The sequence below is a fragment of the Populus euphratica genome, unplaced genomic scaffold, assembly GCF_000495115.2.
Source record: "Populus euphratica unplaced genomic scaffold, PopEup_1.0 scaffold5.1, whole genome shotgun sequence".
NCBI lineage: Eukaryota > Viridiplantae > Streptophyta > Magnoliopsida > Malpighiales > Salicaceae > Populus > Populus euphratica.
In genome coordinates this window covers 788,603-802,268 of record NW_011499848.1, presented here as the reverse complement: position 1 = coordinate 802,268, position 13,666 = coordinate 788,603, and the positions used below count along the sequence as shown (strand labels likewise).

The 13,666-nt window shown below is 35.6% G+C and overlaps 1 protein-coding gene across 1 annotated transcript; it reads right to left on the bottom strand.

The window, feature by feature from the left end:
• Positions 1-1,717: 1,717 nt before the first annotated feature.
• On the bottom strand, positions 1,718-13,666 carry LOC105119046 (putative disease resistance protein RGA1). Its single transcript, XM_011017147.1, is given in 15 exon segments — positions 1,718-1,953; positions 2,054-2,248; positions 2,609-2,683; positions 2,789-2,946; positions 3,023-3,102; positions 3,324-3,390; positions 3,513-5,763; positions 5,765-6,356; positions 6,358-6,401; positions 6,404-6,514; positions 6,600-6,791; positions 6,840-7,016; positions 11,110-12,954; positions 13,000-13,157; positions 13,429-13,666. Coding segments are annotated over 9 exon segments (5,037 nt in total). The 3' UTR covers positions 1,718-1,953; positions 2,054-2,248; positions 2,609-2,683; positions 2,789-2,946; positions 3,023-3,102; positions 3,324-3,390; positions 3,513-4,083.

Genomic DNA, 13,666 nt, shown 5'->3' with positions numbered 1-13,666 from the left:
CTCTTTTTACAATCTCTACTGCGAGCAGGATAGACAGTATTCTATTGAAATAGATCGAAAGAATCCAGAGACCTTATCTTTGCTACAGAGACTGCACTGCATCTTCACCTACCATGTCTGTTGAAGATCAAGCCAGCCTGCCAATTTTTGAAATGAAACAGAAGGAATAGAAACTCTGGTGAGACAGATGATTGCAATGTGATAGTTAAAATCAGTAGCAAGGCACCTAAAGGGTTGAATGTCATAATTAAAATAAAGCATATGCATCTTTCGAATAATTTTTTTGTAAATAGCATATGCATAGAAAACCCAAAAAGCCTGTATGTGTGATTAAAAAATCCCTCAGCTTATGGAAATGATCCTTAACTGTAAATAGAATTGTAAAAAGAAACAAGTTTGGAACTATATGCAGTTATGAAGAACCAGAAACCAGCATGACACCATGCAATCAGCTAGTGGAATAGGAACAGATGACATTTAGAATGGGAAGAATATGCATATCCCGTCACATTATAAAGTTGTTAAAATAATCTAAAACAATTTTCTCCTTTAATCAATAAGCATGTTAAAGTGGTAGAAATTTAAGGAACACACCTCACTGAATCCAATTCCAGATTTCTCATCTAGTATTGATCACTTAAGCGCTGATTACAGAACATCTGGCATCTAAAGGGAAGTGAAACAGTTGAGCCAAGTTTCTCCAAGCATCTGAAAATCCTCCCTTCTGTATATCACGAAGACACACGCATAATACTTCTACTCTTCAGTGCTTAGATAAAATCTTAAAAACATGTAGCAAAGAAAATATACCTTTCTAAGATCAGAAGTGGTGGATTTGGAATCCATCGATTCCTTGGTCATCCATCGAGGAACGTTTAAGTAATGGTCAGTTTGCAGATTTTCATCCCTGCCAAAGAGAAGGAAAACAGTCGACACATCACTTCATCTTACCAGTTAAGCCATCTTGCAAAACAAAGATCCTAAAAGAGCCCAACTCCTAAGACGGCTCAACAATCCACTTCCCAATCCAAACTACATATTCAAGACAAGCTCACTGGATGTGGTTCATGAAGATCCAGATACTTGGAATTGACAAAGATTTATTAAACTGGGGTGTAAAATGAAGTTGGAAAGGATTTTAAGACATTGTCAATTTCTGGTTATATGCTTGCCTCAAACCAAAGACCGTCTGCCATCAGTTGCTCTACCTGCACCTTCTGTACTATTCTGTGGTTGAAAGGAATGACCGAGACTAATTTTAGCAATGAAATTCACAGAGAAGAATGATCCATATCTCCAAACCCATGACACCTGCCAAATACCTGAAGATGATTAAACCCTTATGGAATGTGGGGCTGAGATGTTTCCTTAAAGTTCCAAAGAGAAGCACAAGTTGAAGGAAGGTGTGCTGACAGTTTTCTTGATAGATTGACGATTGCTATTCCTTCCAGGACCTAGAATCAGGAGAAACATGGGCACCTCTGAGAAAAATTCTATTATGCTTTTGCGATTGCTACTGAAATGAACCATTCTTGTTTGGTTGACTGAACACGAAAGTATTTTTCTCTTGAAAATATAATTACATACAATATCATGGAGTGTGGATTTTCATAGAAATATGCAAAAAACCAAATGCTTATTCAGAGGCCTAATAGCATCCTGGTCAGTTGAGCAGAGAAGAGTCTTTGATTTGTAACTCACTTGAAACTGAGCTGGTCAAATGAAGCAATGCGCATCCGTGCATGAACCTCTATTCTTCTGCTTCTTATGCAAAAAAAAAACCAGCTTAGTGAGCAATCAAATCAGAAGTTGTTTCAAATAAGAGCAGCAAATCCTTCATCACACTGAATCTCTGAGTTGCTAGAGTTACTTGGCAGCATTGTTTCTTTGTCCACATAATCCCACAATAAGAACTGGTTCAGCAAAACTCAAAAGAATTGCACGTATCTCCTCCTGCAAAACCCCATGCTGGATTAATAAGCAGAGCTTGCGCTGATAAGCAGAAATATTAACTCATTGTTGAACGAGCTCAAGAAGAATTTGTCCCCTTAACCTTTTCCAACTCGCATTTCTGAAAACATAGGCCTGATTTTTGGGCTTCTTTGGCATCTAGTTCTGGTCTCCTTCTTTCAGCTACCCTAACAAAAAGCTGCTCTTGCTTTATCCAGTCCGAGTCCCCTACATCAGGCTCTTCCCCTTGTCCTTGCCAGCCTCGAAATGCTTTCGTCTGGTTGGGCTAGTAATCCATCTGAATAAGAAAAAACCTCTTGGATTCGGAATTGCAGCTAGAAAAATGAAGTAGAAGTCTAAAAGTGCAGGAAAGTAGGACATGTGAGAGGCTGATTCATTGTATAATCTGCATATGAGTTTATGCTTAGCAAAGCAAGCCTCACTAATGAATTGAATCAAAAGTTGAATAGAAGTTGTCAAAATACCGAAGACAATTAGTTCAAACCCAACATGTTTATAAATCACTAAAGTGTTCAAACCAAAAATTTCCCTAACTTTCCTCCAGTCTTGATAATCACTACCTTTTTGCCTAACAAAAAGAAACGTAAGTATACACTTCAAAACTGCTAATTGATTAATGTTCTGGTTACATGTTTACCTCATAAAGGATCACCATAAAAGACCATCTTCCACCATTTGGTCCACCAGAAGCTTCCAAACTATTCTGTGCAATCTTATTGGAAGAGAAGGATGATCACTAATATTAGCAATGCAATTAATGCAGCAAAGTTGAATAATTGGCAGCACTAATCCACATCTTCAAATGCTTGAGACTTACCAAAAAACCCCAGATGATTAAACCCTTATACAGGCTGAGACGTTTCCTTAAAATGTCAGAGGGATGCACAATTGAAGGTTTCTTGATCGGTTGCTCGTGAAATGAACCGCGCTTGTTTGGTTGACTGAACAAGAAACTGTGTTTCTCCTTAAAATATACTAGTAATCATTACGTACAATATCACCATAACTATAGAGAATGGATTTTAATGGAAAAATGCAAACAACCAAATACCTGTCAAAAATCAAAGCGAGGGGCTGGCTGCGCAGCACCGAGCCCTTGTTTCTTTTGCACTAGATCTTCATCTGCCGTTTCTGCCAAAGATTAAGCCAGCAAAAAATCCAGCTGAGTTGAAGCTTGAAATTATTCAATTAAATTATAAAGATGGGTATCAATTATCAGCTTTGCATAGAAAAAGGGAGCTTACACAAAAACGTACAAAATCAGATGAACAGAAAAAAAGAAACAAAAAGTTAGAAAAAAATTTGATTGGACAGTCCATATAAACCCAAGAAGTTTGGAGAGAAGAACCAACCTGAGGAAATTGGTAGTAAGATTGTGCTCCCTTGCTATTTATTTAATTGGGTGAGTTGCGCTTATTCCTAGAAAATTTGTTGTGCAAGCAATTAATCAATGCAGTGGAAAATAAAGAAATTAAACGAATTAAATTTAGTATAAATAAATATAATTAAAGACAGCCAGATTTATAGAAATTCAAACTTACCTCACTATGGTAAATCGATAGGTGGGCTATGAGAAATCTTGGGCCACTCAGACCCACTGCCCTCTGTGCAATTTCGCTTCAAAAGCGAACAGCTCCTAATTATCAGACGTGTTAGTTTGGAGAGGCGTTGCATGGCTGTTGAACTTGGCAGATACTTGGGATTCTGACATTCCCAAATTGTAAGCTCTTGAAGAGAAGAAAGGTTGGCCAACCAATCTGGCAATGCTTCCTCAAATCCCTCTCCGTTGAAACCATAGGTCTTTAATTTCGTAAGGGAGGTGAGGTGTTGAAGTTGATGTGGTAGACTCTTCAGTTTCTTCCACCCAATTATCTTAAGCTCTTCAAGGGAGCCACTTAGGTGTTGGATTGAATCCATTCCAGGAAATACCTCCAATTCCTGCGAGAAACCACCAATTTTCAATCCCTTCAATTGGTTGAGGCCGCGAAAGAAATCTTCCAGAATATGACTTAAATTTCGACACCAGCTGATATCTAATCGAACAAGAGAATGCAGTCTTCTTTTTAAACCATCAGGAACTGACTTGAATTGATCACAGCATCTAATGACTAGTCATTGAAAACGAGAAGGCCACACTTCTCCTCCACGTGAATCATCAAAGAAGATAATCTCCCCGCAGATCTCGATGTTCAATTCCTTCATATTTGCGTAGGATGGTGGCCAACTAATTCGAACACTTGCTTTTCCACACCAACCAATGAATACACTTGTAAGAGAACGCGATTCTAGAATAATAGGCGATACCAGATTGTAGCACGTAGAAATAGACAATGCCTCCAGAGCTATGCAGCTTTGAAGGCTTGGAATGGATGACAGATTGGAACAACGCCTTATGGTTAAATATTTAAGAGATGTCGCAGAGGCTTGGAAGTCGCCAGATATATGACTCAATGCATCACAGTCTCTGATTGTCAATCTCACAAGTTTTGATGAAAGATGGCTCACGGATGGAATGCTTTCTAACTTGGGACACCTATTAATGTTAAACTCTTCCAGGCAAGGAAATGCTACTTCCATTTCACCACTGCTATAAAACTCCTCACCTATTATCTCCACAACATCCATTCCTTCTATCTCAAGAATTTTAAGATGAGAAGGATGTCCTGCTGGAGGAAGTTTTTTGCAGCCTTTCAATTTCAGCACCACCAAATTATTGAGTATTGGCATCAAAAACCATGGTGGGAATTCATCACCCTGATAATTCTCAATCTCTATGCTACGTATGTCTGGGTGAGGCTGGAGGCCTTCCAACACATCCTTGTAATTGATGCTGGAGCTGCTGCTTTCTCTTTCTGAACTCCATACCAATACCAATGTGTTAATATTTTCTTTTCCAGACAGGTTTGCTCCCTTGGCTTCTTCTTTGTCTCTGACATGCTCCAGATTGACTATTCTCAACCTCCCTCTAAGTTCCTTCAAGCATCCCAGTTCTTCAATTTTGTGGCCCTTATCCTGACCCACTTCAAAGAATGGCAGTGATCGAAGACCAGTTAAGCATCCAACATCAGCTGGCATATGACTAAAATCCATATGTCTCAAGCTCACCAAATATTCCATTTTGTTGGGAAGCTTTATGAGTAACCCGCAGTCGCTGAATCTTAAGGTTTGCAAATGATAGAGCTTCGTGATGGATCTTGGAAGCGCTTTGATTTCTGTTCGTGAAATGTCGAGATACCTCAAATGTTTCAGCCTGCAAATTGAATCTGGCAATTCAGTCATACGAGCATCATTCAAGGTCAGACTTCGCAAACCTCTAAAATCCCAAGACTTGTTGAGGAATGTTGAGAATAATGTACGCAATTTTCTACCACCATACATTAGAAATGCTGGTTCATTTCTCTCATCAGAAGAAATGAGATTTAGATGTCTGAAAAATGTACCGTCTATAGCTGAGCCAGGCTTCTGAATCACTGTCTCCGATTTTGTCACCATCAAAGCTAGATCGTGCGCAAGATTGGGCATCTTGCAACAGATTACATTCCCAAGCTCATCCGTTTGGAAATCTTGGAAAAACGAACGTGCAAGCAGGACATTAAAGTTTCTATCTCCTTCATCTTCCATCTCCCAATGAACAGATGACCCAAGCAACCCTTCAGCCATCCAAAGCTGAATCAGTTTTTCCTTTTCAATCTCAAAATCTTTAGGAAAAATAGAACAATAAGAAAAACAGCGTTGCAGAGAAGCAGAAGGCAAATGATCGAAACTTAATTTCAATATTTGTAAAACTTTGATCATAGTTTCTTGACATCTCAACAGCATCACTGTCTCTTATTGAACTCCATTTATCCTTGTCCTTTTCACAAAACAACATACTACCTAAAACTCTAGCAACTACAGGCACCCCTCCACACTTTTTTGCAATATCTATTCCGATAGCCTCCAATTCTGAAGGAATAGACTCTCCATTTCTGGACACTATTTCACTAATAATTGACCAATATTCATTATTTGATAGTTGTTTCAGCTCATGACTACATGCAGTCGACTGACTCTCCATTATTGATGCTGTTAGTCTACTACGAGTAGTAACAACAACAACATTCCTATTATTTCCACTAATTTTTAATAGACAATCCCTTAAAATCTCCCACTTCCCATGTTCTTCGTTCCACACATCATCAAGTATAAGAAGAAATGTTTTAGTCTCTAACTCTTCTCGAAGATGTGTCATTATTGCATCCATTCCAGTTATTCTATGAGTGTTTTTATCAAGAGTTAGCAGCATTTCTCGTAAAATGCTTTCATCGTCAAAACTATCAGAAACACAAATCCAAAATGTTACATCAAAAAGTTTTCTGTCTTTAACTTCTCGGTGCACCATGCACCATTTTTGCTACAGTAGTCTTTCCGAGCCCGGCCATTCCCACTATATAGGACTGACAGAAAGAACTCGTTGGCTGCAAGAACGAATCGACAAGTTAATAATTTTAGAGACATCATCACCTCTTCCTTCGACAACTTCTGAGAGGACAAAGAAAAGAGTCTGTCATTGAGTGGCGTCTAGGTTGAGGAGTTGTATCTGCAGATAGAACTCTAAGCCCATACGAAGTTGCTGTTTCTTGAAGCACATCAAAGCACTCATCGATCTTTTGAAGTTCTTGGGTCAACCTCAGACCAAATGCTATTGGGTTGGAGAGAGAGAAGAAGCTACATGCCTTCCCTTTCATACTGTCTCGAGTCTCTAGCTGCCGTTGAATAATATCATAACCAAGCTCATCCGGCACAACTTCAGCTTGGTAAGCTGTGTCTCGAACCTTATCCTACCAAAACCTCCCCACATCATTCGTAATTTGTCTTTCTTCAGCAACTTGTAGCACTGCTTGAATCATGATCAATTTCGACATCAGCTTTTCCAGCTCTCCCTTAAATCCCCATGCAATACTGATCCCCTGAGCTGCACGAGCTGCAGCAAGTGAACCAACCCTCTTCAAAATCTCCTCAGCCGTATTTTCTCTTAGGTAACTATTAATGATAAGGAAGAAATGCTTTGAAAGTTTTGGAAACAATAGAGGTGAAATTACACGATACTGAAAGGCATCAACCTTTTAAAAGGCTAATTTCATCTGTCGGTGGAAAAAATAGCATGACTTGTGGCTCTGGTAATGATGAAATTTTTAATAGAATACACTAGTCATTACTAAGGAAGGAGCCACACCAGAATTTTCAAATCCGTTCCAGCAGTTGACGTGATTTAAGATCTATATTAATTTTAATTTTTTTAAATCAAAATAAAATTATTTTAATTAAAAAAATTAACATATTACAATGTTTTTTTTTTATCAGATCACCCTAAATTTTAACATTTTTTATTTTTTAAACTTGATTTACTTTCAGTTTCTGGTCAGCCATGTTCCAGGTCAACTCACCAGGACACATTTCAAAATTATAAACTAGATAATATTCTTGTTTTTTCTTTTAATGATATAATTATTTTATTATCCTTAAAAAATACAAAAATCATTTGGATTTAAAGACTTTTTAATCTTTATCCTGATTTTAAAATAAGTAAATTATTTAATTATTTTTAAAAAATAAAAATAATTGTTTTTTAACTTAACGGCTCTTGGAACATTTATATATGTTTATTTAGTAGTTATTGAATGTACTTGAAATATTAGGGTAATTTAATAAATAAGAAAATTTAAAAAAAAATTGGTGAACAATGTCGATTGTCTTTGAACAATGCATGTCATATCTTCTAGTGGCCAAAACCATAATTCCATAGTAGCTTTCGGAGCATCTTGACATCCTCTTTATAAATAAGCAACGCATGGAGCAATATGGTAACCGATATGACATGTGTGATCTTTTTTTTTCCTCTCTTTTTCCTTTCTTGATTTTCATGTTGAAATTAAAAAAAAAATTAGATTCTAAAATTTATTACAATAAAAATTTCATCCCTATTATCTTTATTATAATTTTTAAAATTTAGAATATTAAGGGATTTTTTTAATTTAATCATTATTCTCTTTATTGTAATTTTTTTATTTAGAATATTTTATTAAATTAAGAATTATTTTTGATTTCATCCCCAATCAATATTTTTATCTATCAATTTCTTAATCTTTTAATTATATATATTTTTAATTTATATGGTTTTTTCTATTATTTTTTATTTTTTTTGCAATTTCAACCTTCTTTAATTTTTTTTCCTGTCAAATCTATTTCTTTTTTTTATTGTATTTTTTTGACCTTGTAAGATTGTTTTAGATTGATTGTTTTTATTATTATTTTATTATTCAACATTTAAATAGTTGGGTATTTAACTTTTTAGCTAAGTTTAGATCTAAATTTATAATTTACAAGTTTAAAAGATTAACCATAATTTACAAAGTTGACATGAGTTTCTTTTTCTTTGTTTCCCATCCTCCAACATTTTGTTATTTTTTAATTTATTTTTTATAATATTTTTTAGTTGTTTTGAAAAGACACGAGTTGCTTTGGGTTTTGTTTATTTGTTTTTATCCTTTTTAAATTTAAATTTTTTTAAAGGAATTTTATTTTTAGATTTAATTTATTTTTTATAATATTTTTTAGTTGTTTTGAAAAGACACGAGTTGCCTTGGTTTTTTTTTATTTGTTTTTATCCTTGTTAAATTTAACTTTTCTAAAGGAATTTTATTTTTAGATTGAATTGATTGATTTTATTTTTCAATATTAGATTTTTTAGGTGTTGAGATTTTAAATTGAACTTGAGTCAAGAATTTAATAGATTGCAAATTTGAGAGTTTAATCCGGGTTACAAGATTCACTTGGGTTTACTTGATTTTTTTCTTTTTAAGTTGTGTTTCATATTTCATTCTCTAATAATTTTTTTTTTACTATATTTCTATAGGATTTATCTTTCTTTTGAAAATAACAAAGGCTGCCTTGTTTTTTTTTCTTTGTTAAATTCTTTAAAATAAATTTTATTTTTTAATTAAATTAAATTTATTAATTTTATCCTCTAACATTTAATTTGAGGCAATACTTGAAGAAATTTTATTTTTTAATTTTTTTAAATTTGAATTTTTTTTTATTTTTTTATCTTTTTTTCTATAGAATTATCCAAATATAACATTTTAAGTTATGGATTTAGCAGATTTATTAATTTTGACTCAAGTTTTTTAATTAGTTTTAGTCTTTTTTTGTCTCTCAAGTCATAAAACAAAATCTTCTAGTTTCGTTTTAAAAAAATTGTATTATTTTGATATCTTTCCTGCCATAAAAAAATAATAGGCCGAGAGGGGGAAATTGAAGGAGAAAAGAAAGTGAATTGCATTCGAGTGCAGTTTTATCTTTCATTATACGCACCGTTTTATCTAGTTTCGTTTCCACTTATTAGTTTTCCATGTGTGGCGTGATTGAGAGAGCTGGTTATGTATTTTATAACAGTTCCTTTATTCGAACATGGAACCGAATGAGAAGGATAATGAGAAGATGATTAGTGATTGATGATTTGATTGGATTCTAACACATTTTTGTATCTCAAACTGCTTTGTTCATTCCATTAATTCATGTAGACTGTTAGTATTGGCTCCATTGAGATCTCACTTGCTCCAAGGGGTGTCAGAGCCTCGAATCTTTGAACACTAAGCATGGCAAATTCACACAAGGTCTTGATATCTCAGAAGACTGAAGAATTCCCTTAACTCCATTAACAAATAGCAAACACAAAAATATGATCAAGTGATATAGTTACTGGAGGTATATAAGCAGAAACTAGGAAATGGTCAAGCTAACTATGAAGCCAGAGGAGGAGAATTGAAGGACCTTGTTAGTGGGCTCTCGTTTCATCAAGGTTTGATTTAGCAGAAGCTACCATTGTCTACTCCTCATGTTTGGCATTGTGTTTTAGAAATATTTTATTAAAAAAATATTTTTTTTTGTTTTAAATTAATATTTTTTATTTTTTTATATTATTTTAATATGCTAATATCTAAAATAATTTTTAAAAAATAAAAATATATATATATTATTTTAATGAAAAAATCCAGAAACCATATAACTTAATTTGTGCCATTGCCTTGAAAACTTACATTGGGCCATAGCCTTGCGTTAGAGCTACAAGCTTTATCACTTATTCTGCATACTTAGACCCTGTAGTATCATATGTGATGCACTTTTTATCTCATTTTAGAGTTGTGATTGTGTCATAAAAATGTGTTAAAAAATTAAAATTTTTTAAATTATTTTGATATATTAATATCAAAAATAATTTCTAATAAATTAAAAAACAATCACTACTCTATTCTTACATAAGTTCTCATTTGCCAAAACAATTGAGAGCAGCCTTGATTTTTTTAGAATATTTGTGAAATTGTTCAACTATTCTTCTTCACTGTTAACCTTATTAAATTTAAAAGATTGGAGCGAAAATGGGATTATGGAGGATGATTTGCTTCGTCCATCATTTCAAGGCCATGGCTGCTTCAGAAAAAAAACTCACCAACAGATTACCTCCTTTAAGTCCCACAACTCAGCCTCATAAAAAATTCGAGATATTCATGTATCTTCCCCTCCAAAATCCCCATGCCACATCAATGAGCAGAGCTTTTACTGATAATACTGAGACCTTATCTTTGTTACAGAGTCTGCACTGAATCTTCATCTACCATGTCTATTGAAGATCAAGCAAGCTCGCCAATTTTAGAAATGAAGCAGAAGGTAAGAAACTCTGGTGAGACAGATGATTGAAATATGTTGAAATCAGTAGCAGGCATCTAAGGGTTGAATGCCGTAGTTAGCGTATGCATCTTCCAAAGAGAAATTTTGGAACTCCTTATGCATAGAAAGCCAAAAAGCAAGCCTGTCTATCTGCTTAGAAAAACCCCTCAGCTTATGAAAATGATCCATAACCTTCAATTGAAACAATAAAAGCTTCGGAACTAGACGCAGTACTGAAGCACCGGCAACCAACATGACACCATGCATAGAAAAAGGGCTTATAGAAAAAGCAATGGAAAAGAAAGAAAGAAATTATTGAGGCAATTAAATTTAATATAAAAATAAATATAATTGAAAGCAGACAGATTTGAGAAATTCAACTTAATATATTGATATATGGGATGTGAGAATTCTTGTGCCACTCAGACCCACTGCCCTTGAAGCAATTTTGCTGAAGAAGCGGACACCTTTGAAGAGAAGAAAGGTTGGCCGACCAGTCTGGCAATGCTTCGTCAAATTCCTCTCCGTCAAAATAAAAGATCTTAATTTCACAAGGGAGGTGAGGTGTTGAAGTTGACGTGGTAGACTCTTTAGGTTCTTCCATCCAAATATCTTTAGTTTTTCAAGGGAACCACCCAAGTGGTGGATTGAATTCATTCCAGGAAATGCCTCCAGCTCCTCTGAGAAACTGCCAGTTTTCAATGCCTTCAGTTGGTTGAGAACGCAAAAGAAATCTTCCGGGATATGACTTAAATTCTGACAGAAGCTGATTTCTAACTGAATAAGAGAATGCAATCTTCTATTTAAACCATTAGGAACTGAGTTGAAGCAATTACAAAAGCTAATGACTAGTGACTGAAGACGATAAGGCCACAATTCTCCTCCATGTAAAGAGTCATCGTCATAAAAGAAGATAGGCTCCCTGCGGACCTCGACTTTCAAATCCTTCACATTTGCACGGGACAGAGGCCAGCTAACTCGAACAGTTGCTTTTCCACACCGATCAATGAATACACTTTTAAGAGAATGCAATTCTAGAGTAATAGACACCACGTTGTAGCACTTACAAATAGACAATACCTCCAGAGCTGTGCAGTTTTGAAGGCTTGGAATGGATGTCAGACAGGAACAACCCAATATGGTTAAATATTTAAGAGATGTCACAGAGGCATGGAATTCACCAGATATATGACTCAAAGCATCACAGCTTCTTAACTCCGGACACCAACTCATGTACAACTCTTCGAGACAAGGAAATGCTACCTGTACTCCACCAGCTACAGTCGCATGTATCATCCATTCCACTAGACTCCACATATTCACTAGAGACAATCCTTTTAATGCTGGAAATATTGGATCCGTACCGCTTCCACCTCTACTATAAAACTCCTTACCTATTTTCTCTACAACATCCATTCCTTCTATCTCAAGAATTTCAAGATGAGGAAGATTTCCTGCTTTGGGAAGTTTTTCAGAGCCTTTCAATTTCAGCACCACCAAATTATTGAGTATTGGCAGCCATCGTGGGAATTCATCACCCTGATAATTCACAATCTCTAAGCTTCGTATGTCTGGGTGAGGCTGGAGGCCTTCCAACACATCCTTGTAATTGATGCTGGAGCTGCTGCTTTTTCTTTCTGAACTCCATACCAATACCAATGTGTTAATCTTTGTTTTTCCAAACAGGCTTGCACCCTTAGCTTCTTCTTTGTCTCTGACATGCTCCAGATTGACTATTCTCAACTCCCCTCCTAGTTCCTTCAAGCATCCCAGCTCTTTAATATTGTGGCCCTTATCTTGACCCACTTCAAAGAATGGCAGTGTTCTAAGACCAGTTAAGCATCCAACAGCAGCTGGCGTATGACTAAAGTCAATATGTCTCAAGCTCACCAAATACTCCATTTTGTTGGGAAGCTTTTCGAGTAACCAACATCTACGGAATCTTAAGGTCTGCAAATGATAGAGCTTCGTGATGGATTTCGGGAATGCTTTGATATTTGTTTGTGAAACATCCAGATACCTCAAATGTTTCAGCCTGCAAATTGAATCTGGCAGCTCTGTCATATAAGCAACATTCAAGGTCAGACTTCGCAAACCTCTAAATTCCCAAGACTTGCTGAAGAATCTTAAGAATAGTGTACGCAATTTTCTAGCACCATCCTTTAGAAATGCTGGTTCATCTCTGTCATAAGAAAGGAGATTTAGATGTCGGGCACGAAATGTACCGTCTATAGATGAACCAGCCTCCCAAATCACTGTCTCTGATTTTGTCACCAACTAAGCAAGATCATGCACAAGTTCGTGCATCTTGCAATAGATTACGTTTCCAAGCTCATCCGTTTGGAAATCTTGGAAAAACGAGGGTGCAAGCAAGTCATTAAGATTTCTAGCACCTATATCTTCCATCTCTCCGTGAGATGGCCCAAGGAACCCTTCAGCCATCCAAAGCTGAATCAATTTCTCCTTTCCAATCTCAAAATCTTTCGGGAAAATAGAGCAATAAACAAAACATCGTTGCAAAGATTTAGAAGACAAGTGATCAAAACTTAATTTCAACATTGGTAGAAATTTTTTAGTAAGATTAAACTTCTCAACAGCTTCATTGTTTTTTATGGACAGCCATTTTTCCTTCTTCTCAGAAAGCAACATCCCCCCTATAATAACTTTTTTGCAATATCGATTCCGACAGCCTCCAATTCTGAAGGAATCGACTCTCCTCCATTTCTAGACACTATTTTCCTAATAATTGACCATCATTCATCATTTGACACAGTTGTTTCAGTTCATGCCTAAACACAGGAGGATTCTCCATTATGGATGCTACTAATGGAAGACGAGTCGTCACAACAACAGCATTACCATGATTAATCCCAACAACTTTTAACAGACGATCCCTTGAACGCTCCCACTTCCCATGTTCTTCATTCCACACATCATCAAGTACGAGAAGAAATTTTTTATCCTGCAACTGTCTTTCAAGATTTGTCAT